Raw genomic sequence first — 25,931 nt, forward strand, 5'->3', positions numbered from 1 at the left:
AAACACACCAAAAGCGATATAAATTATTTATCAATCGTACCAGTCAGCACTTGGATAACAATAAACAATGGTAAAACATTCTGTACAGTCGGACACAATAACAGTAGGAGTGAGCCTTACCCGCTACGGCCATAACTCATAAGGTGGGAACGATGCAGCGCTTGAAAGCGGGAATACTGGAGCGAACTGCTGGTGTATTCCTATTTGTCCCCGCACCACGAGCATGAAGGGACAAATGAGAAACTTAGTATTTATTTCGTACATTTATTAAGTCGTATTTACATTAATATCCACACATACAGATATGCACTTTTTCGATGACAGCGTGGACAAGTGGAAATTACCCATTTGTTACAACTTAGATTTCATAACGGGTTCGTTGGGTCAAGTCCGAATACATCATACCACACCTAGTTTGAAGCTCGACAAGTTTCCCCAAATATAAATTAATTTTTAAATAAAGCATGCAAATGTGGGATGATAAAATGTGGGTTTTAAATTTTAACTTTTGATAAATGGACGTGTTTTAGCTGGTAATTGTTCATTAAAATGAGTTATATTGACTGAAGCCACTTAAATAAGCCTTATTATTTATTAAACGGTTATCTGTTTTAAGTTCCTAGATCGCAATCGTGAGATTATTTGAAACGGTGGAAAACAACAATACAATCTACAAACGGAGATTCTTTGCAGGAAACATATTTAATTCGAAATTAATGATAATTTTATTCCACATTGCATAGACACCAGCGAGTTTACTTACATACAATTAACTATTTCAAAATCTTAATCTCTTGGGAAAATAGAAGCTCTATTTGGCGGCAAAAAATACGTTACATATTTCTTAATTATGACTCGTAATTAACTCCATTAAATCGCTTCCCTTTGCACGTACGAAAACATTCCTAAACCTATTTTAGTCCACAGCAAATATTATTTTAACCTTCAGAATCAGAACCCTTGTCAAGCCACATGCTAAAAAACTCCGATGTGCTACTGTTTACAAACACGCAGATTCCAACCGTACGCCATAAACAAGGTACTTGCTAGATCATAAAATTCGTCACATCCCGTGGTCTAGCAGTGCGGGTACTTTTTATTGGGTCCTTGAACTTGGTTGGTTACAATTGGGCCGGTCGATAATTCAGCTCCACGCTTGCGGCTCTAATGACCTGTTACAATTGCGGGTGATATCATTCGTAATAGCAGTTAGGTAACTAAAGTAAGCAGGTGATTGCGTAAAAAACGGTCCAATTTCGACGCTTTTTATCTGGTTGTGTCTGTGCAAAGTTTAGGGGCTCTCCAAGATTTTTTCCTGTCGCGCCCCTTTTGTATGCGAACTGCAGCTAAACTTGGATCAACACGTGGTGGGAAAAATTATAACCAACTTTAGAAAAATAATATACGACATATGACACAAAATAGTTATAAAATAGTAGGTAATAAAAATATTACATGAACTGTTTTCCGTTTAATTTTAAATATTGTTCGATTTATTCGAGACATGATTCGAACGTCGAATGCAACGCGCAGAGCTCCAAAGCCCCCAGGGTGCAAGGTAACGGAATTATGGTACAGATTGTACCCGATGACAGAGACGGTCTTTCTCACAAATCGGTGTCCCGGCCGTAGCTAGCTAGTACTCGATTACCTACTCGTAATTCAAAAATGCAAAGCAGTGGTAGCCGAGTGGATATGACGTCTGACTTTCAATCCGGAGGTCGCGGGTTCAAATCCTGGCTCGTACCAATGAGTTTTCGGAACTTATGTACGAAATATCATTTGATATTTACCACTAGCTTTTCGGTGAAGGAAAACATCGTGAGGAAACCTGCATACATCTGCGAAGAAATTCAAAAGGTGTATGTGAAGTCCCCAATCCGCATTGGGCTAGCGTGGGGTCTATAGCCCAAGCCCTCTCGCGCATGACAGGAGGCCTGTGCTCAGTAGTGGGACGTATATAGGCTGAAATGATGATGATGATGATGATGATGATGATGAATTCAAAAATGGTAACTGATTTGTACCAATCTGAATTTCAGAGCAATATATGAATCAATGCGTCAAAATTACTTGCCTAGCAAGGCTAGGCGGTCTTCTTAGCACATCCGGATTATTTTTGTAATCAAGATTGACTTAAAATCACAGCCAGACGGTGTAATGGAATTTTTTGCTGGCAGATTGCGAATTAGCCTCTCTAAAAATATTTATATATTCCTATTCTTAGTATGAAGAGACTAGAGAGTAATTTTATTCATATCCACATATGTAATTAGGTTTATGGCTTAATTAAAAACACGCGTTCTTATACATTTATGATTATGCTAACGTTTTACGTTACCATATCTATGCATCTATGGACTTAGTAAATCAGACTTTTCATAGTACAAAATTTTCAGAAAGTACAATAGGTCAAACGTCCTCATCAGGGCCTCAGCAGGTCCGTGGGTAGTCCCGAAAATTGTCTCTATATGGCTCTAGTTTTCCGAATGCCTGTAAAATTGTAAAATGTTTCTGGTATAAGGTAAATGCATGTATAACGGAACATGCGGTACCTAAATGCAGCACGGCAAATTGGCGATCTTTGACACGGGAACAATGGAGCGGATTTATGACGTGCGGCGTCTGTCGCGGATTCAATAATCCTGCGCGGACGCCGGCCCACGAACAAAGAGTACATTTCATACTGGACACCTTCGTTTTTTGATATTTATTCAAAAACTAGCCTCCCGCACGTAGAAGTCGATACGCTGACAAATCAATCCTGATGCTAACAGCCATATTCGAACAATGAGATACGTCAAATACTAGACATTGAAACGATATGGAATAGATATGTCAGTGTCAAACAAGTGTCAAAAGTGACGTTTTTGTTTGAAGAAATGTCATTTTTGACACTTGTTTGTTCTCATTGTTCGAATACGGCTGTTAGTAAATAGTTCTGTACATGTAAACCTTTCTTGCAACCCTTTTTCTTTCTTGAGAGGATTCCGGGATATCCTATGCTACTTTCTAGGTAATAAATTATAAATGATATCATATCATTTTAAAGCTACAGTGTGCTAAATGTCTCCAAATACGCTCAGACATTTTTGCTGTGTAAAGTAGAATCAAACATCCAAAGATACAAACTTTCACAATATAAACTTCCTTTAACTTTAACCAACTTTTTGTCTGCAAAAATTAAGAGAACAATAATACCTTCATAATCAACCCTTTTCCTCGTGTAACAACAAACAATGATAAGTACTTATTAGCGTGGCTATCATTAATTAGGTATGACCTAGCTACTATTAGTCTGTACAAACAAGTTCAAACAACACTACGACTGTCAAGCAAATATTCCGTGCGTTTTAAATGACCCAAAATATGCACGCGCCCTTACATTCAGTTCTTTATGGTGGTACCAACTTTGTATAATTGTAATTGATTTGCATAGCACTGCAATCCGTCCATACATGAATGAAAAATGAGTGCTCTTGACAAAACGTGAGTGACATCATTTTGCAGGCCAAAGTGGAACTGGCTCGATTTAGACTTGGTGTGAATTTGCCGGAATTTTTATGGCTAAATTGTCGACTACATTTTTGATGGTTGGTTAATAAAATCCTTTTTTTAACTCATTACTCGTAATTCTTTTAAAATATGTGTGTAATTATCTAAGTATGCTTCAGTTCTCCATAAAAAGAATACACTGAGTTTTATATTTTAATACTTATAATATTGACTAAACTGAAAAACGTAATTCAAGACCAAAAAAGTAAGATAATGTTGCCACTGCAATAAATTATGTATTGGTAATTTTACTCCTACGATTTAAAAAAGTACCTTTATTTACTTATATTTACATAAATACAAGACGCGCTAGTAAAAAGTGGCAACATTATCTTACTTTTTTTGGTCTTGAATTACGATTCTCAGTATAGTTATCAACATTTACCGTTATGGTTAGTAGGGAGTAGGAAAGTTCCACTATGTATCTAAAAAATCTAAACACTACCTGACCATTATTATAACAGTAAAAATTCCAACGAAGCCATTGATAACACGTTCTACGAACACAATTGTGGCAAACATAGGCTTTTAAAAAATATCCGTTAACCAACAATAAAATTGCAATGGTTGCGCAACGTTTTTTGGACAATAAAACCGTTAAAAGCTTTATTAGGGGACAGCCGAAACAAAAGTTTCATACCTGACTGACAAAAAACATACTTCGCAAAAATTGTTACAGAGATCGTAAAACACGTAATTGTCGAGCGAACCCAAACAAACCGTAACGAATTGAGACAAATTTTATTAGCTAATAAAATAAATTGAGCCATTCAAATTAGACGTATTGCTAACACGTATTTAGAAGCAATTTAAAGCACTGTTCAAGGGAGATTGTTTCAGAATCACAGCTGTAGTGACGTCAACACACAGCTGATGCCATAAAATGAGGAGGGAACCACAATAAAAGAAGGGTCGCACCTTTATATGTAGAGCGGCGTTCCAGTGAGTAAGCTTTTCCCTCATGTTTCTACTTTTTTGGACAAACGCGGACGGAATAATGTACCTGCTTTGTAATTACTACCAGATACATTTGAATTTCATCAAACTGTTTGTATTTTATACAAATTAAAATAAATTCCGCATAAAACCATGTCAAATTATAAAACTCAAATGTGGAACTCGTTTCGACATCATGCCTCCTACGTTGCCGGGCGGCGAGCGGCGTCCGTTAATCGTAAACTTTATACGTAACTGCGTCCGCGCAGACTGCGCCGAAACCAAAAGAGCACAAATGTCGTTGATTTTCTAAGGTATTTACGATGTTGTATGCTAGCCGAGTTTGTGACGTTCGCACTGACTCGAGCAGGTGTGAACATTATCTTAATTCAGCTACCGGCCGATCGGAAGGTGTGTTGCCGGCTTAGTGGCGTGCGGAAAGTTTATTGAAATTTTAAACAGCGATAACCCTTTAAATAAGGTAATTTAGGTCCAAGAGCAATTTGATTAGAAGACATTACGTATCGGGTTACTATATGCAAATTTTACCGCTAAAATTAAGCTTTAACTAAACAAATTTTAAAGAAGCGTTATTTGATCGTGTAGTTGACTTGTTCGCGTGATGATATCAATGACTGTTACGTACCTACATACATACTCGTAATTAACAAGTCATTGTTTGACGGATTGCTGCTAAACGTTTTCTATAATTGTCACAGCCTACAATTGAGTGACGCGCCCACCCATTATAGTGCGCATTTTCTCAGATATTAGTTACAGAATCGATGTTTTTTCAACAACTACAGGTACTTAGAAATTTATACTAGCACCATTGAAGATAATCAATCATTTTACAGACAAAAATAGCAACTTACTATGAAGAGTAATAGGTATTTCATTCTGTCATTTACAAAGTAATAATTACCTCACAACAGCACGATTTACATAAGTAAATACTACGAGTAAGTAGTTATCTGATATTTATCAAAACGAAAACTATTTTTCCTCCAACGATTGCTATGCTATAATTGGCTCAGTGATTACACGTGTAGGTAAGTTCATTTGAAAAATATGTATCAATTAGGTAGAGGCTACTTAACCTATCCTATTGCTTCATACGATTGAGCGTGTTAAAATACAACTTCGGTGCCGGCACTCCATAAATCTCCCCACTTAACTATTAGAGACTAGCTGAAAGTTCAGTGAAAACAATACCTAGTTTTGAGAGGTCAGTCGGAGCGGAGGGTCACCGGCCTCTGCCCTGAAAACCTGTAAGGCACCGGCGCAATGGATTCAGGTGAGTGTTACTCCTGATTTCAGATCGTTTTAGCCAGAATTTTATTTAATTCAATTCTTTTCCTTCGATTTCCTTTAGTTTTTAATGAATCACATATTTTTTCAGCACATTTGTTGAGTTAAAGCTAAGTTTAAAATTGAATTCTACAAAATAAATTGCAAACTTAATCCCGAAACATTACTTACTGGCATCTTAGTAGTTCCTTTGATGTTCTATGTGCACTAATTAAATAAAATTATTAAGCCTATTTGATTGGAAAAACTTCACTAAATATTTCACAGCAAATCAATTAAGTTGAGCATGTGTAGCGTGATTTTTTATACATTAATAAGAGTATTTAGCTAAACGGGCGGCGTGCACTAACAGTTTAGTAGATAACTCGAATAGCTGAGACCTAGGCAAAGCTATTAGGTTAAGCAACTACATACTTTCTGTTTCGCTTATGCAAGTGCAGGTTTTTGTCCCCTAATGCGAGTGGTAAGACTCTGGTACATTGTTTGTGGACACATAATTCACCGGCCGACGCTTCGTGCTCTCGCATTCATAACGGACACGGTCTTTGAACTTTCAAATTAACCAACATATTTTTAATGCTCAAAAATAGTTAAATTACAGGAACTGCTTTTTGTTATATTCCAATCATTTTACAATTATCTTTGTTTATTGACATAAGCAGACTATCGTAAGCTCAGGTAGGTTATCTTAGTCCACAACATACAACTGTGTTCTAAAAATTTGGTGTAAAATATGCATTATTTATGTACATCTTTGGAAATAATGTTGAGTAGGTATACTCCTATGATATAGAAAAAGCATGAATACCTAAAGTAAGTAATAAAAGTAATTAATGAATAAGTAATTCAAATATTACACTATTCATTAATCAACTTTAAAAAACTACGAGTATAGTTATAGTATAGGACTAAATAGGTAGGTGACTGACTTTGCGGTATTTCAAAATTCATCTTTTTACAATTTTAAAGAGAAGCAACATTTTAATGCAGATAGCGACTGTAGTATCCGTTGTAAACATGGAACGCATAATGCTCACGTATTGCAAATGCAATGCAGTAGGAAATTCTAATTAAAATTCTGCGTACACGCCGATGATTCCACCATTCGTGCGCTGACCGTCAACATCTTTGATGCGTGTGAAAAAGTAAAAGCGAACACTGTTAGACCAATTATAATCACTGTAATACACTTCACAAAGCATCATTCATTCATTCATTCACTTCATCTATGGAAGAGTACGCCAAGATACATGCTTGGTTCCAAGACCAAGCTCAAAGACGCACAAAGAGACACAATCCACCAGAAGTTTAGTTATCCTACATCGTCCCCTGCTTCAGCTGCCACAGATGCGGTCACAAATGCTGGTCCACATAAGCTTATACAGCCACGAGAGATGTTATCCCTCGCGTTTGCAGCTTATATCATCTGACTAGATGTTAAAGGCGTCATGTTGAATACACTTATGAATTTAGCTTTGAAGAGATCGTGGGTTGTGACGCTCATGTTGATGTCTTGGGCGCTCACTGTAGCATATCTCAAATTGCAAATTGTTTGTACGTGTTTGACATCACAAGAACACTGATCGAAGGCCGCCATCCAATCCTGTGGTAGGTCACTTGCATATTGGACACTAGAATTCGGCTCACACTATGCTGATCGAACGTCCATTGCATTCAAATTTTAGGGATACACTGAACGTTAATTTTAAACACAAAGCAACGCCGCCTACGGAAAGGTGGATATCTTAATTTCGTAGTTTTTCGGTTACTAAATTATAATTTACGATTGTGTTCCTGGCCGGTGCGTTGTAAAAAACGGCCTCTATAATAGACATGTTGTTTTTTTACCCGCATGTATTTCTAAATGGAATTGAGCTTTCGGCGTTTCGGACCCCGTCTTTTGGTCATTTTGAAGTTGAACTACGATAACTATGGTTTTCTCTTTCGTTGAAATCACTATTCCAAGATACTTCTGGAGCATTCCACGGGCTGTCCCGTACAAACGCATTTTATTTCCTGTGTTGCTACTTTTTCTTCGGCATTTAAAGCAATCGATTATTTTTCTGTGCATATTTTTGACTATTTGTCATAAAAAGAAACTCTTATACCTGCAAATCTTCAGAAAATTCGCGTTTGTACGGGACAAACGGTAGACGATTTCATGGAATGCCCCTTCTAAGGTTACACATAGGTACAGCTTTTTTTTACGTAGGTACAAATTAAAGTAGTAATTCATAAAAAAAATACAGTGACCAAATTATTCAGTTAAAATAAAATATGTCTACCTTGGAAATTACTAGTATCACCTATAACTAAAGACAAGTTTAGTTTAAAGTAACCTTTTTTGAGAACTACTTCATAAAGTTCAGCTAGTAAAATTAGATTTTGCAATGAAAAAGTTTGAAAACGCTAATATTATTATGTGTCTGAAAGGGACAGGTATATATTTACGAATTCGTCTGCAAGTGAGAAGGGTTTATTAGCTAAGTATGTGGAGGGCCCATACATCAAGGAAGGCGACGCGGCGCTTACGCATCCACCGTTCTATTCATTAAAGTCGATATTCTCGACATTTTTTTCTGTCCCTTTCAAACAAATTAAAAACTGCAAATAACAAATGAGACGTAAATACTCATAGACTAGGCGCTTTCGTTATCTTACAGCATAAAAAATTGTCCGTTTTCCAACGTATTTTGATAGCTACCTGATATTCACGTTATCTATAGAACTTCAAATGGATTGAAACTATTGAAACATTTTACTAACGGCTTCCATTTAAAATTAAATTCGTGAACGATAATCGATTTCGAAATTCAAACTTGACAAATAATTGTATTTTTATTCAATTTTGCATTTCCATAGCTTTCTCTTTAAGTAATTAGGTGTTCAATTGGAGTTAGTATGGATTTTTATTGTCCAATAATTGGTTATTCCTACTGTAGTGGAGTGTTATAAAGTTTATGGCTGGTTATAACAAGGCGTGAGTCGAATTGGTGATTGGCATGACCAATCCTGAAGCGTTTGCTACGGACTCGTACATTTGATTGACCAAGAACAGTGCCAATTAAAAGTCTAAGGAAATTTTCTAAGAAATGTATGTTTTAAAAAAACATTTTTGGACGAGTCATCATTAACAGTCTAAGGAAATTTTCTAAGAAATGCATATTTTTAAAAACATTTTTGGACGAGTCAACATGATTTTGAATTTAGATACGACTTGCGAGTTTAAGATCTAGAGACGCATCAATATTTTTAACGAGTTCTAGAATCACAAACAATCGCCTATAACTTCCATGCGGACAACACGACAGGTGACAACATTCTTGTACCTACCAAACATAATCAGAAATTTATTAATAGGTACATTTTATAATTTGATAAGCAGGAAGAATGAAGAATTAAGTAATTTTACTTAACCGATTCTCACGATTTAAACACCTTATCAGTTATCAGCGTCCATATAATACCTACCTAGTCGCCTAAAAACGTTAAACGGAACGGTTATTATCTACCTAATAAGTAATTAAATAATTACCTATCTCTACATATAAAATTGTTGTGTAGTAAAATTACACACACTGTGTTTAAAATTCATTAGATTACCAAATTAAGTCAATAATTATATTAAATACCAAGTCAATTAAGTAATTTCAAACTACCGTTGGATTAGCAATTTTAATGACCTAACAATGGACTGGAGCAAGGCTAGCCTTAGGTTATCTATGTAGAGCTGGGTTAGGAAAACCCCATTAAACTCGACTTAGCCCAAAAAGAAGATTCTCGGTTCAATGAAATGCTAGTTTCGGCACGAAGGCCTGTAAATAACGCAGATAAGAGCAAAATATCTTAAACCTTCCGAAAATAATTCGCAAAACCAACTCTTATGACGTGTACAAAAGGTTCACTAACAACGGATATTTTACGACCAAACGCGTTTAAATAAAACTAAACTTTATTATGTTACTTGCAAGGTTGAGATCAGCTTGAAGAGGAATCCTCCGCATTGAAGGAAAGAACAATATGAAATGTACCTCGCATAGCTTACGTGAAATTAATTGTAGTTTCAATTTTCTGTAATAACGAGTACGTGTTACGGAAATTAAAAAGGCAATTATGGGTATTTTTAAAACTTGTACATTTTCTGAACTCCTTTTACACTTTTTAAGGGCATTGTTAGGTATACGTACCTACTCTATTTACATCGATATTTAGAAATAGAGATCAGTTGGAGCATCAAATCTTGAACCACATACCTAAATTTTACCTAGGACTTTTCTACCATTTAGCCTATCAATCTCTTCACAGATCGAATTGGACCAATTGTTACCTTGAAGGCAACTATGATAACAGCATTTTATTAACGTTAGGTAAACTTGTGATCAAAATCTTTGCTTCCTAAACAAGAATTTATAAGGTCTACTCGGGACCTAATAGGCTGCCAACGCAAATTAGGCTCTATTATCATACTAACTAAGTTCACCCATACAACCATTTCCAGTCGCCGTTACGACGCGGTGTAGACACATCTTGTGTCGACACCGTCTGTTTCGGTCACAATTCCAGTCGCAGAGTCGTCGCCGTGTCGACACAGTTACCAGAAATGGGGAAGGGTCGACACATGACACAAAGTGACATAAAGTGTGGTCGCCGTGTGCACACATTGTTACGAGTTTGCGACTACTTTATGCCAAAATCATTCGTTCATTCGTTCATTTTGTTCCTGTCAAATGGAAACTGTCAGATGGAAAAATAGTTAAATAAAAATAAGTGACATTAATACGCCATCTCTAAAACGGATTACAAGACGTAATTATATATTGTTTGCATTTATATTACAATAGGACTTAAATTATTATGGGGAATTAAACTGCTCGAGTGATTTGATAAACTAAGTGTAATATAATCAACGCGCCACCACATTGTTTTAGTTTAGCCGGAAATGAAATAGTTTACTTCTCAGTGCCTGTGTTCATAACTATATTATTTGATGCATTTTTAGTACTTCGATGCGTATACTATACTTAAATAACAGAAATAACGCTTTACATACTACGAAAGTTGTTAATTATGATGTATAAATATAGTTTAAGGCTGAGAAATATTGCAGTCACAAAGTAGTCGCAAATGTTTCGACTTTGTGTCGACTCTGTGTAGACACATGACACGCGCTGTCAAAAAGTAATAACAAAGTTACTGGATTTGCAAAATGGCTCCTTGTGTTCATTTGTTTTCAGATATTCTCAAAGTGTAAAAATGCCGTGGTCAAAGATGGGACTTAATAGATTAACTGTTTATTCGACTAATTAATGGAATAAAAAAGTTAATCCTCAAATTTTAATCGCGATTAGTTTAGTCGACCTAACATAGATTGAAATTGAATTAATCTGAATATTAATCGAATAAATTATCGATTAAATCTCGGTTGGAAGTTGACAGGGGGCCATTTTTGTACGTAAAATTAATAGAAATGTCTTGCCTGCAGATGGTAGCCAAACACTTTGTCATAAAAGTCGAGATGGGTGTCGATTTATAGGTTTTAGGGAGTGCCGATTTCGAAAATGATGACCATTTTGGAATCCAAAATGGCGGCCATGCTCTGTGTCATAAAAGTCGTCATGGATGTCGTTTTATACGTTTTAGGGGGCCCCAATTTTGAAAATGATGACCATTGTGAAATTCAAAATGGCGGCCATGCACTATGTCATAAAAGTCGTCATGGGTGTCGTTTTATAGGTTTTGGGGGGCGCAGATTTAGAAAATGATGACCATTTTGAAATTCAAAATGGCGGCCATGCACTATGTCATAAAAGTCGTCATGGGTGTCGTTTTATAGGTTTTAGGGGGCGCAGATTTCGAAAACGATGACCATTTTGTATTCCAAGATGGCGGCCATGCACTATGTCATAAAAGTCGTCATGGATGTCGTTTTATAGGTTTTAGGAGGCGCAGATTTCAAAAATGATGACCATTTTGGATTCCAAGATGGCGGCCATGCACTATGTCATAAAAGTCGTCATGGATGTCGTTTTATAGGTTTTAGGGGGCCCCGATTTAGAAAATGATGACCATTGTGAAATTCAAAATGGCGGCCATGCACTATGTCATAAAAGTCGTCATGGGTGTCGTTTTATAGGTTTTGGGGGGCGCAGATTTAGAAAATGATGACCATTTTGAAATTCAAAATGGCGGCCATGCACTATGTCATAAAAGTCGTCATGGGTGTCGTTTTATAGGTTTTAGGGGGCGCAGATTTCGAAAACGATGACCATTTTGTATTCCAAGATGGCGGCCATGCACTATGTCATAAAAGTCGTCATGGATGTCGTTTTATAGGTTTTAGGGGGCCCCGCTTTCGAAAATGATGACCATTTTGGAATCCAGAATGGCGGCCATGCACTATGTCATAAAAGTCGTCATGGGTGTCGTTTTATAGGTTTTGGGGGGCGCAGATTTCGAAAATGATAACCATTTTCGATTCCAAAATGGCGGCCATGCACTATGTCATAAAAGTTGTCATGGGTGTCGTTTTATAGGTTTTAGGGGGCCCTGATTTCGAAAATGATGACCATTCTGGAATCCAAAATGGCGGCCATGCAGTATGTCGTAAAAGTCGTCATGGCTGTCGTTTTATAGGTTTTAGGGAGCGCAGATTTCGAAAATAATAATTATTTTGGAATCCAAGATGGCGGCCATGCACTATGTTAAAAGTCGACATGGATGTCGTTTTATTGGTCATGGTCATCATTTTCGAAATCTGCTCTTCCTAACACCTATAAATCAACATCTATGACGGCTTATATGACAAAGTGCACGGCAGACATCTTGGAATCCAAAATGGTCATCATTTTCGAATTCTGCACTCCCTAAAACCTATAAAACGATATCCATGACGACTTTTATGACAAAGTGCACGGCACACATCTTGGATTCCAAACTGGTCATCATTTTCGAAATTGGCACTTCCTAAAACATATAAAACGATATTCATGACGACTTTTATGACAAAATACGTAGCCGCCATCTTGGATTATAAAATGATCATCGTTTTCGAATTCTGCACTCCCTAAAACCTATAAATCGACATCCGTGACGACGCAAGTTATCTTTATTTTCAGATCTATTAAATTGCTACAGAATACAAAGGACAAAAAAGAAGCGAGGAGGTAATGAAACAAGCAAAAATACAGATGATTCCTCGACGCAATTGGATGCTTCTTAGATTGTGCCAGATTTTTTTGTCATAAAAGTTTTTATTTTTCACATATTACTCTCACAAGTTCCGTGACATTTCGACCTTGTAATTTTTTAAGTAAATGTTTTTGTTTATCTATGAGGATCTCACTAGAATAATATAATTAGGGAGTGCTCCCGGTACTGGTTTTCTATACAAACACAGTAACGGAACCGGGAATTCCCGGTACTCTTCATACCAACCTCGTAACCGGGAGCATTCTCTAAATATAATCAAGGTATGTTTTATTTGATGATTGAAATAGTAACGCAAAAAAAAATATTATATTTGTGTCTTATATTCCTGCCGAAGACTTTTATTTTTCCTTTTCCTTCTACACATGTTTGGCCAAGTAATAAGAATTTAGGGCTCTCAATTTTATTTTGACTTCTACAACAGTCAAGCTACGAGGCCATGTTTGGTATCGTTTTCGTATAAATTCGCAGTACCAAATTTAGTTATGGTATCACATTGACACCATTCCAAAGTAAAAACATATAAACTTATTAAAATACTTTCTTTTAAACTCCTCTTCACGCTTAAACTGCTGAACAGTTTTAATTTAAATTTAGTACACATATATTTTGAGTCCCGAGACAGGACATAATAAGTTATCTCAAAAATCATCCTTTAAAGGTGTGAAATTAGGTGTAGGGGGGAATTCAGAATTGACTTCTTCAAGTTAATACTGTTTAAGTTTAGGTTTGAAGTCATGTTTTTTTATCATTTTTAACCAAATCAAAGATGTAGACCATCCCAAATTTAATATAAATCGGTTCAGCGCTTATTGATTTCCCGTACAAATTTCCACGCCACTTTTCACACCTTCAAAAGATGATTTTGGTTATAAGATCTATCCTATGTCCTGTTCCGGGACGCAAACTATTATACCAAATTTCAACGAAATCGGTTCAGCGGTTAAGCGTCAAGAGGAGTTTAAAAAAAACCGGCCAAGTGCGATTCGGACTCGCGTATTAAGGGTTCCGTACATTAAGTCCGACTCGCGCTTGACTGCACATTTCTAATAGGTTTTCCTGTCATCTATAGGTAAAGAACTATTTTGTGTATTCAGACGGACAGACATACAGACGCACGAGTGATCCTATAAGGATTCCGTTTTTTGCTTTTGAGGTACGGAACCCTAAAAAGATTTTTTTTAATTTTGTGGAATGGTGACAATGTGATACCCTAAATGGATTCAGCAACCCAGATTTATACGAAAACGATACCATACACGGCCTAGCACCTTCACTAATGTAGATATATCAAGATAAAATTGAGAGCCCTAAATAAACTTTCAAGAGCGGATATCTCAAAAACTATTCAACATATCGAAAAAATTGACTGAATAAACTTGTAAAAAATTAAATTAACTTTCATTTTGTATAAGTGGCCATGTCGCTAAGATGCATAGTTTCCGAGATATAATCGAAAAACCGGAAAATGGGACCTTCAAAGCCCCCTCTCTTCCCCCCGCTCAAGGGCTACGGCCGGGGACTTTTGATATGTTCACCTCCTAACTTGTCCAAACCAAGTTACAGAGTCAAAAATTGTGTTCCGAGCATTTCCCTCTACAACTTTTTGGAGCATTCGTTGGCTGACCTAAGTAGCTTATTGCATTTCTTTAAAAACTTTTCTGTAAAAGGTTGACGGGTGTTGGGTGTTTATATGGTTTTAGTCGATTATTATCATTTGCATCGCCCATGATGACTTACTAGAATTACTTACGAGCACACGAGACACTAATAGTAGTTTGACAAACCTTGGTTTTCAAGAGGTATTTTATATTGACATTTGCTGTCACAAATTTGCTGTCAGATTTAGTCGCAAACCGCACGCAAAGTGCACACAAATGTGTCGACACCTTGTTACGGAAAAGTGTACACACGGCGACGACACTTTGTTTCGAAACAATTCTAGACACATTGTGTGGACTCTGTTACGACACATCTGACATTTAGTTACCACTTTGATGATTCTGCGACTGGAATGGTTATATGGGCAGTGTCGCGGCTCCCGCGGGGCGCGATTAATTGCCTTCAGGATGGCCGCCCATGCGGAGCGAAGCGAAAATGTTCATGAATAAGAAACAGCTCCGAGCTATAATGAAGGTTTTAACACTTGAAGCTTGCAGCTTGGAGTATGATGAATTTGTATGTTACTGTCAATGTAACAATTTAGATGAAAACATAGATAGCGAAGAAAAGTAATCTCTAAAATTTAAATTAATAAAAAAATATTTGATACTTTTTTGCCAAATCACTACACCTTATAAAACAATGTCTCCCGCTGCATCTGTCTGTATATATGTATGTTAGCGATAAACTCAATAACTAGGTAGGTACGGAACGGATTTTCATCCTGTTTTCTCCTATCAATAGATTGATTCTTAAGAGAAAGGTTTAGCTGTTTAATTTGTTAAGGTTTTATGTAGGTACCTAACCCGGCGAAGCCAGGGTGGGTCGTTAGTTATATAAAACTAAGTTTCCTAAGAGTACATAGGAATCTAAAATACATAAATACCTACATTTATTAAAATTAATTGTCCGTACTCATTTTTCAGATCTCAAGCAGCGGACTATATCAACACCCATGAGAGAAGTAATGGCCGCAGTGGATTTTAAGCTGATGATTGTGATGAAGCATCGCATCGCATCATATCAATGGATGGAGGGTTATCCGATGACGTCACGCGGCCGGCGGACTTGTAATACTTATTTAGTATCATCATTTTTTGTTCAGCAAACGAAGATGAATTATAGACGCGTGTATTCCCACTCAAGGCTATAAGTATCACAAAATTTACAATTTGATACAAAAAAAAAATACATTAGGTTAATTATTTGTAGGAATCTCTGTTACTTATAAATTTCATTCGGAAATACGTCTAGGAATTACTTATGTTTAAATTGATATTTACTGAACCTAAGTGTATAAAATACATATTAGGTACCTAAATATGTATTTATTTTATTTTGTATCATTAATAATTACGGAACTAAGTTGTTTTGCATATAATAGGCACTTAAAACTGGTGTCTTTAACCGTTAATTATCAGTCAATTATTGAATTAATTCTTCAATTGTCCATTGCAAGTGCAAACTACAATTTTCCATGTTCATATTGCTTACAAAGTGGAGAGCTTACGATAACCAATGCTACTTTGATCCCTTGCTCTAACAAATTTGTTCAGACGCAGAGCGCGTTTACGCTGGCTCGCTTGCCAGTTTGACTTCGATTTTGGAATAATACCCCAGTTAGGTACTAAAGAATATTATACAAGTTTAGGCGTCTTTCGTACAGTTGTTATCCGATATATCGGAACGGCCAAGACGCTCAAAAATATCTTGAAAAACAGAGTCTACACCAGCTAGGTGGAAAAATGCGGTTGTTTCGACACTGTTTAGTTTGTCAACATAATACAATCAAATCATACTTCATAATATAATTATTGTTTTTACAAAATAATTATAAAATTAAATAGCTACTACATAACTCTCATAGGTCCTAAAAGGAAAAAGAAAACTTTTATTCATGTTCTAAGTTCTTTTAAGTAGGTAAAGAATTATGATGAAATTGTGTGTTTCATTCCTTGTCACTTATGAGCAGACATCGTAACTTTTACAGCATTTTTGGTGCAGCTGAATGGTGTTAACGGAATTGGTATAGATAATTCCAACTGAAATGGTAAATTAAGGTTAATATTAACGTAATTAATGCTTGTTAATCATTAGGGTTGAAATTGTTTATACCGATTCCGTTAACACCACTCCGCTGTACCAAACATGCTATAAAAGTTACGATCATTGCTTATGAGGATGTCTAAAGTAAATCTCGTTGCAATTAAAACGTCGTTTTGCATTGGGTCATGATGAAAAAAGTCAAAAAAGGTTTTCAAAAAAAATCCATCGACATCTGAAATTTGATTGAATGTACTTACAGAAAACTTTATAAATAGAGTCGGACCAAGAAAAGTTTGCAGCGGATTTGATAGCACACGCAGTGTAAGTGTCATTTTACGTCATAATTTCATAGAAGTTCGACGTTTAAAATAACACGTGCACTGCGTGGGCTATCAAATCCGCTTCAGACTTTTCATGGACTGACTCTATGACATTTTTGTGTAAATGTGAAATGATTAGGATTACACTAGAGTTCTTCGTGGGCACATTGATACTAATATTACATTAATAATAATTACTTAAGTTTTTTTTTTACATTTTTGTAATTTTGTTAATAACATAAGTACATTTGGCTAGGCCTATTTAACTTCCGTTATAAGTATATACCTACCTAATAAAAGCAAATAACATTTTTGATTTTTAATGTATTTAATCAGTGAGTTTTTTGTCTACAGTGAAGTAAAAATCGTACGCTTTGAAAATAATGTTTGCAGATAATTTTAATGTTAAAATACTGTAAGTTAGATCTTGCATAGGTCCAGTCAAGATTCATTCAAATCAAACCAGCAATTGTAAAGATTACTGTTTACAGAATGCAAAGTGAGCCGTGGCAGTGATTTCCAGCAGTGCACGCGTAACAACCTAGGATTCCTAGGTCACGGCTGGGAACCAGATCCCTAGTGCGATAAATTTAGATTTTCCCGACGCTCATGATATTGGCAGTGTTGCATAAAATATTCAATGTTTACATTGGAAAAAGATATTTATGAATTTGATGCCTTATAAACTTACTGTACAAGTGCGAAGAGGCATTTTAGGGTCCCTTATCTATTCGGACTACTTATCATTATCACTATTAACTTTTAAGGATACAATATTAAAATACTTAATTAATAGGATTAGAATATTTTTTATACGAAATAACATGAATAGAAAATAGAACTAACATGTCAAATCTTAGGATAATAAGTCATTACCTGACTATGGTGTAAATTAACAGACATTCTGCCGTATTCGAACTTCAAGATATTCACAAGAGACGACACGTACTAGATCCATTCTAGATACGTTATAGTTTAGATATCAACTAGTTCTCTTTTGAAGCGCAATTCGGGCAACCAATGTCACATTTACGTTAGATAGAGTAAGACATCTATTAGATGTGAATTGGATCTCTAAGTCATATCCTGTAGAAATCGTTCAGGAGTATCTCCAGAATCGCGCAAATATCAAATTTGACAGGTTAGATCTTAAACATATCGTTATCGTATCTTGGTGATGTCTAAAAGATATCTAATAGATGTATATTTCAAAATACGAATCAGGGCCTTAATTGCTTGTTTTTTCACTTCTATTGAGGCAATTTTAAGATTATTTTAATGGAAAAATAGCTGTACGTACAGTCAGCCAAGAAAGTGGTCTACCACTTTTCGACTCTATCTTCTGATTGATAGAGTCGAAAAGTGGTAGACCACTTTCTTGGCTGTCCGTACGTAAGAGTAGTTACATACGCAAATTATATACCTACCTATATTTAAAAAAAAACAGATTACAAACACTTATAACGAAACAAAATTATACACAACCAAAATCACACACAAACATGCGCTATTAAAAGTGCACAATATTGATGATTCCACAGCTGCTGCGATGATCGATCTCATCCAAGATGGCGGCGCAGACAGGCGGGCAACGTGCGCATGCACACCTCCGCCGCCATTGCCCGTCAAACCGTTTCCGAATCCACATTTTTTTGACAGAGTTATTTCACTTCACAATACGTTTTAGTGGCGTTAAAGTAAATTAATTGCAACTTCGTTATGCAACGGTTTTGCTTTTTCAAGTTAACAACTTCTTTTTGCTAATTGTATATTTTTAGTAGCTTTATCAACGGCACAATCTTAATTTTTTTTAGAATGTTAAAATCAGATTTTTAGCACAATGTAGTGCTTATTCTGCCACAGACGTGTCAGTGCTTTGACGGTTTGTAGAATACTAAGGTTTAAAAAATGCGGTATTCAAAACAGGAACCATAAAACATATTCTCCCCCATTATTAGTTTACGGATCGCTATTATGTCCATTTTTGTGTGTATCCGTGTTTGTTTTGGTGGTGTGCGGTAGACGGGCCAATTTCTGAACTGCTAATTCTAGAAGGTCGTATGGTCATTGATATTACTGTTGTTAATAAGTCCTTTTCATTTTCTACGGCCATTAGGGTGCCATTGCCGTCTATTGAGTAAGAGTCTTTTAAACGAATATCTATTAAGGTAGTTGCTTTTGTTGACAGTTGTAATGAGCAGTTATTGAAACTTTTAAGCTTAAACACCGAATTGTACCTATATTAACATTCAAATTATTAATTTACTTACAGTTAAAGACGAATATTTTGATTTAACTAACAAGAAAATGGTGATAAGTAAGTACTTACTTAAGTTTATTTTTCTGAAATAAAATCTTCACAATTTTATATGGGTATTGTATTTGTATAGAGGTTTTAGCATTTTAACATAATATTTTTGTGACATTCCATTTCCTGATTTACTCCACTGAACTTGCACAACGTAAAATTGAAGTAGAGTCACCATCCAGACGGGCCATTTCGAGGAATACGTTCGAAGTTCGAACTTATTAGGATAAACTCTAGCTACCTAGTGTTGTTTTAAAATGAATATTTTTCTTTAGAAATCACAACTATTTTATTTTTTAGCCACAACACTCAACACTCTAGATTGCCTCTTAAAATCTGACATCCCTTCCACACCCAAAACAATCCTAGTTCGCTCACGGAAAATTCTTCACACTTGTCTTGCACAAAGCGATTTAACGCAATAACATTTAAAAAGCAAGTAACCTAGTGATTACAATATCTCATTTCCCTTTAATGAAGGAGCATTTAAATGGTCGGCCCCGAGCATTATTCGGTCGCCAATTTTGGAACCAGTTTTAGAAATTATAGGGTCAGGTCCCAAGGCTGGCGTTAGATGTGGTTAGCGGCTGAAGGATGCAAGCCCTCAAGTTGCAATGCAACTTTGTATGATAATGTCTACACGACTGTTGATTGAAAAAAATAAATGTTGACTTGATTTGTTTGTAATTTTTTGTAATTACCAATAGGTATGTTTAGTAGGTACAGTTCGCTAGACGTTTACAGGATTATCCAGGTCTAAAATGTATATTTTATGTAAATGGTACTTTCTTTCATTAAACCGGTAACATAGGTACTGGAATTAAAATGGAATGTACCTTAAAAAGTCATTGTGTTAGTTTGTGGTATATTTAATTTAATTTTAATGAACTTCGGTGATATGTAAGTATGTAGGTTTTTCAACTTACCTATATAAATAGATTAAAAAATTGCTTGTTATCATTTACCTTATTACATAGTTATTCCAAAATCAATTTATCATCACTTAATTCCCACAGGAGTGCAGTAAAGTTAAGTATTGTAAAATAAAATATTATTATTGTACTTTTTTACATTTCGATACTTTACATACCTATATTTAAATATTTCAATACGCATATAGACCTAGAAAACATCTTAGAGGATCTTTTTTTTTTTTACAAACAATATATATACAGTGGTACAACTAAACGAAATTAATAACTAGCTTAAATCTAAAATAGGCCCCTGAGGCATTGTACCAAACCAAGGATGCTGGCGGCATTTCCCCGCTGTATCGCAATACTGATACGTTGTGCGAGGTAGCCGCCAGCTCTTCGGTCACCAGCTCTTTTTCTTAAAACAACAATATGATTAAATTTAAGTAGGTACTCTAAAACCAACAATTGTGCGGCCCAAAAATAGGTTTATTTATTTTTAGGAATGAGTACCTTTTTCACTTACTTACACGCCTTTTACGAAATCTCACTAAAAAAAAATTACAATAATTTAATAACTGAAACAAAACGTAAACCATAAAAATACTTTGGGTTTGATACACAAACGCAAATATTTGTTAAAATTATCAGAATATCAGTAAAAAAAATGTCAATTTATTTTTGGACGACTCTATTAAATTGATTATATTTTTTTCTTTTTTTTTTAGAATAGTTTTTTATTCCGTTATTTAGCTCGTAGAGCCTGCACTGACCCCGGGCGCTCGTGTCGGAGGTTGCACGGCCGGGCACGGTTCGGCCGCGTCCTTGTATTGTTTTCGCGGGCCCATTGCGTGCACCCCGAATGAAATACGGCCGACAGACCGACTACTTATTTTTGTTTTATTATTTTTTTAGGTCGTGTTACTTAATTTTATCAAGTCGCATGAGTTATGAGAACCGGGACCACACGCGCGTCGCATTAATTATGCGTGCGTTTACGTGGTAGTGCTAGACTCGAGATTAATGGGATTCCGATCTCGGATTCTAATACGACTCGAGTCTTACTCGACCGCCTTAAACTTTGCAGTTCGATAACATTTAAAAATATCTAATTAGGATCCTTTTCGAACTAATAATATTCGACTAATCAGAATGAAAGTTATGAGCCTCCTTGTAAATCCAATCTCGATAGACATCATGTGGTGTTCTCATTAGCATTCTAAACTCGAATCTGACAGATTGCGGGATGAGTTTTTTTAATATTATTTTGCGTGGGTACTTGTCGATTTTTTGTACGCTTCCTGAAGAAAAGATATCTTATGAGTATTTGTCGATGGTCAGTGGCACTCAAGTTAATAATAATGCTCCCAAACTAGATCGGGTCGTCGACCCGGCGCGCGCGCTCCCGCCATAACGCGGGCCACTAAAATGACGCTTCGAGTTTTAACTTGGTAGAACAATGCTTTTTACGCTGTTAGTATTACTGACGAATGAAATGCAAAACAGATTGTTTTCATATTTTTGCTGTTTTTTTTAATTGTATGCATTAAATACAAAATTAAGTAGGTAATTCTATATAAAGGAAAATTTACAATTGACATTTTATAAGTAGGTAGGTAGGTACTTAAATGATTTAACATTTTCAGTGTGAACTATTTTTGTCTTATGGCAATTTTTTAGATTTTGGTGAATTACTGTATCATTTTTGTATTAGGCAGTATAAATATTAATAATAAGCTAATTTAATGACGAAACCAGTTAATGTAACTCATTGTACACGTAAATACGGCAGTAAAACCGTTACCTAAAAAAAATTTTTTGTCTTAGTAAGCAACACAAATTATGCTACGTCAGCTTATTTTATAATTACCTAAGTATTTTAATATCGCTAGTTTTCGCTATCATACTAGAGCACCAAACAATGATTATGTAAGTAAATTAAAACCTGTAAATATTTCGCTATCATATACCGGTGAACTAAATGTTTCATGATTTGTAAGTAAATTTAAACGTGTAAATAATTATACAAAATAGTGGTATTACTAACATTTCTTAATGAGCGACTTCACTCTGTTATTATTGAACAAGTTGTTTACCTAAACAAGAAACCAGTTTTATCGGTCTACAAATTAATTTAATTGCTTTAAAAAAATAGGCGGTTGCAATATGTACACAGTAAACTAACCAAAGGTAACAATTTATCTCATTTTAATATACTTAATGATTTAATTAAAGTTTTTTTTTACGTATTTTTAAGATCGTGCAATTTTCACAAAAGGATCCAACCAATTGCACTTGCACTACGCTGACATAACATATTGTGATGAACTGTGATGTGTAGTACGCTACGGCGTAGCACTGTATCGGACGCGTAGCACATCTTATTCGATTTTCGTAGCATTGCCGGAGTGGATATCGGATCGGAAAATGGATTAAATTTATGCTCTTAGTTTTTATGGATTATAATAAGATTACATACGTATCATAAAACCACACATTAAATATTTTTGTTAACTTAGTAAAAAGCAATACCGGGTGTGGCCTGTAATATGAGCAAAAAATTAAACTGTAGGCTGTACTCCTCATACTGACCAACATTTGTTCTGCGACTTTTAAAAATAACTTTTGGTTTGATTTTTAATACACTTTAAAGTTTATTCTAAGACGCAATGTATTGCGAATTTTGTTATGTTTAAGGCATGACAAGCAACGTCAATCATAATGATATGGCGTGGCGATGGCGTCCATTGAAAATAATATTTATTTTGTATGAAAAAATAGCGAGCCTAAATACCTACTTCATAATTTCTAAAACTTGTTGAACAAAAGTGTCACCGTTTGAGGAGTACAATCTATGTTTTAATTATTTGCTCGTGTTACAGACCACACCCGGTATATCAACAGAATAATTGACAAATGTGTAGTTTCCAATTATTAAATTTTTTTAGTTAATACAATAGATAAAGATAATAGCTACTCGTCAGTTACTTAACATAGAATTTACTGGCTGGACAGATTCGAAAAAAGGCTCACATTACAGACCTAATTCAGTCAGATTAGACTACTGGCTGGACAGATTCGAAAAAAGGCTACTCAGATTACAGACCTAATTCAGTTAGATTAGACGAATCTCTGTATTTATTAATGTAAAATTTAATTGTTTAAGGTGTTATGATTTCTATGATATTATTATAATTAAAATGTACCTAAATACTATTATATTAATGATAAGTTAGAAATGTTTTTGGAATTTCGTAAACTTAAATACGACCCTTATTTTTAAGTTTATATTATTAATTTTAAGTTTATTTATAGTCTATTTTTATTATTTTGTATCGTAACATAATGTAATTATCGTATGTTAAATAAATAATGATACCATTATTCACGCTTAAAAAAATTAAATAGGTAACTAAGTCACGTAATAATTAATTCAATTTATTGTACCTATTTTTAAAATAACGCATCTCTCGAATAGAAACAATGTGCCGAATATGTATGTAGTTGAAAAAAATAATCTCAACTATGCAATCAATTTATGATGTTGTTTCATCAATTAATTCATACTTAAAACAAACTCATCATCGCAAATAAAATCTTATTTATTTAATTGGTTACTTACTCACGCCAAAAAACGTGCATATATAAACGTTTAAGTAGGTGCGAATTAATAATGACCCATTCAAATTTAATTTTATTGTTTTATCGTCGATCAGAATTCTTTTATGGGGTCTAATTGGTTGAGGTCGACGTCAATGGCTTAAGATTATAAACGACACTTAAGTCTCAAATCTGTCGCATCAATAAAACTGACGAGGGTCGTTCGTTTTATGTGCGTTTTATTGACACTTGAGTCGAGAAATCGGCCACTACCACCTGATAGCCCGCTCTTATTGGATTCCTACGAGATTCACGCACGGCCCATAGAGGCTTTCGGGAAGCGCCATTTTAGCGCTTTTACTTTGAAGATCGACCTATATGGTATGCGGTCGAGTCAATGATTAATTATTGAAAGTTACTAATTTATTTACGATTTTACATATATAATTTATAATTTTTAATAGTCATCAATTTTGGAAGATTTTCTAATAGAGATGAAGAGTTTAATTTTATGAGTTAGTGAGTGAGACTGACCTGCAATGGCCATCCAAGGGTAGAAGGTGTGGTTGGTGGGTTGGTGCTGGACGGGTTGCGCGGCGGCCGCGGCGGCGCCCGGCAGCGCGCACTGGTTGCCCCACGGCAGCGCGCGGCCCGGGCTCGACGACTCGCTGTACCGGGCCTCCGGGGTGCAGGCCGCGGGCCGCACGAGCGCGCCCAGACCCGAGCCCCAGCCCTCCTTGCCGCCGTAACCGTTCTGCTGGTCCCCTCCGGTCTTCGAACAATCCGCCTTGGCGTACTGCTGCTCTCCCGCGTACAGCTTACATGCTGCCGCCACTGACGCATCGTAAGGGGAATCTTGCGGTCTCGGCTGGTGCAACCCGTGCGGCTGGGCGTACGTCAGACCCAACGGAAACCCTCTGTACTGGTCGCTGCCGCCACCCCCCTGGTGCACTCCGTGCGCCCCGTAAAAACCACCCTGCTCAAAGTAAGAGTTCATCTTCGCAATCACTATCGTCACTCAGTTAGAAACACTTATGTCATCGCCGTGATAACGCGACCTCCGCCAATGTCACTCCTAAAATCCGAAATTAATTTTCGATAATTTAATTGTCGTCGTTACACGCCTATACGTCACTCGAGCGTCATAATGGGCCTCGTTGGCGATAAACGAGTTGATGTGTGTTTACTTTTTACGATTATTTTACGACTCGGTAGCGCGTGCCGCGGGTTTTACGAGTTTTTAAGAGGTTGACAGCGAGCGCGATCACGTGGTGGGTGCTTTATTTTGGAGCGTGCGAGACGCGGGAGGCGTGCGTCGCGAGCGAAGTTTCGGGCCGTGTTTGAGCGAGCGAGCGTTCACTGTAGCGGCGCGACCCGGCTCTCGCAAGCTACTGACTGAAGCGCCGGCGAGCCACGCCGCCGCGCCTGCCTTCCGAGCGAGCCGCGACCAACACCGTATATTGCGCCGTCCCCTTTTCGCTAATGACTATTAAATATTATCAGTTACGCTCTCTTTTCCCTTTCTTATCACTCCTACTGAACGCACGTGGTCGCTTGAAAAACTATAGCGCTTTTATTGATTGCAAGTATTGCAACCTATAATTAGACAATCAACTACACATAAAAATAAACGTTTGCGTTACAATGTAACTAACGAGTCGCGAGCCACTAAATCATAGGAGCGGAAGCTGTAACCAAAGTGGCTACTTAAGTTTATTTGACTTTTATTCTCCTAAACACCGACCCAAGCACTTAAAAACGCAAAAAACCCTCCACAAAAGCCTCTAAGTGACTTTACTACTATCGAGTAGCCGCAAAAGTCGTAAACTCATAAAGGTACAATTAGTGAAACGGGTAGTAAAGAAAAGATTTTACAACCACTTCTCGGTCGGGCCACAATGAGCGCGCAGTATCGTAACAAGGTGCTGAATAGAGTGAGAAGTCGTAAAGATGATTATTATTTCTTCTACTACCTGTTTTTACGAGTGGATGCGCTGTTACGCTCGCGCGAGTGGCATTTTGGCTCGCGCGAGCGAGAGAGATTGTTATCTGTGAACCGCTTAGACGCGCGGT

The 25,931-nt window shown here is 36.3% G+C and overlaps 1 protein-coding gene across 1 annotated transcript in view; it reads right to left on the reverse strand.

Annotated features, from left to right (window-relative positions):
• The window catches only part of LOC134674854 (homeotic protein ultrabithorax), a 133,853-nt gene extending 108,432 nt beyond the window's left edge, over window positions 1–25,421 (reverse strand). Inside the window, exon 1 of the mRNA XM_063533013.1 lies at window positions 24,393–25,421. Within this exon, the coding sequence (XP_063389083.1) occupies window positions 24,393–24,855 (463 nt within the window). The 5' untranslated portion in view covers window positions 24,856–25,421. The remainder of the gene's footprint in view (window positions 1–24,392) is intronic.
• Window positions 25,422–25,931: the final 510 nt, after the last annotated feature.

Source organism: Cydia fagiglandana, chromosome 2 (assembly GCF_963556715.1).
Source record: "Cydia fagiglandana chromosome 2, ilCydFagi1.1, whole genome shotgun sequence".
NCBI lineage: Eukaryota > Metazoa > Arthropoda > Insecta > Lepidoptera > Tortricidae > Cydia > Cydia fagiglandana.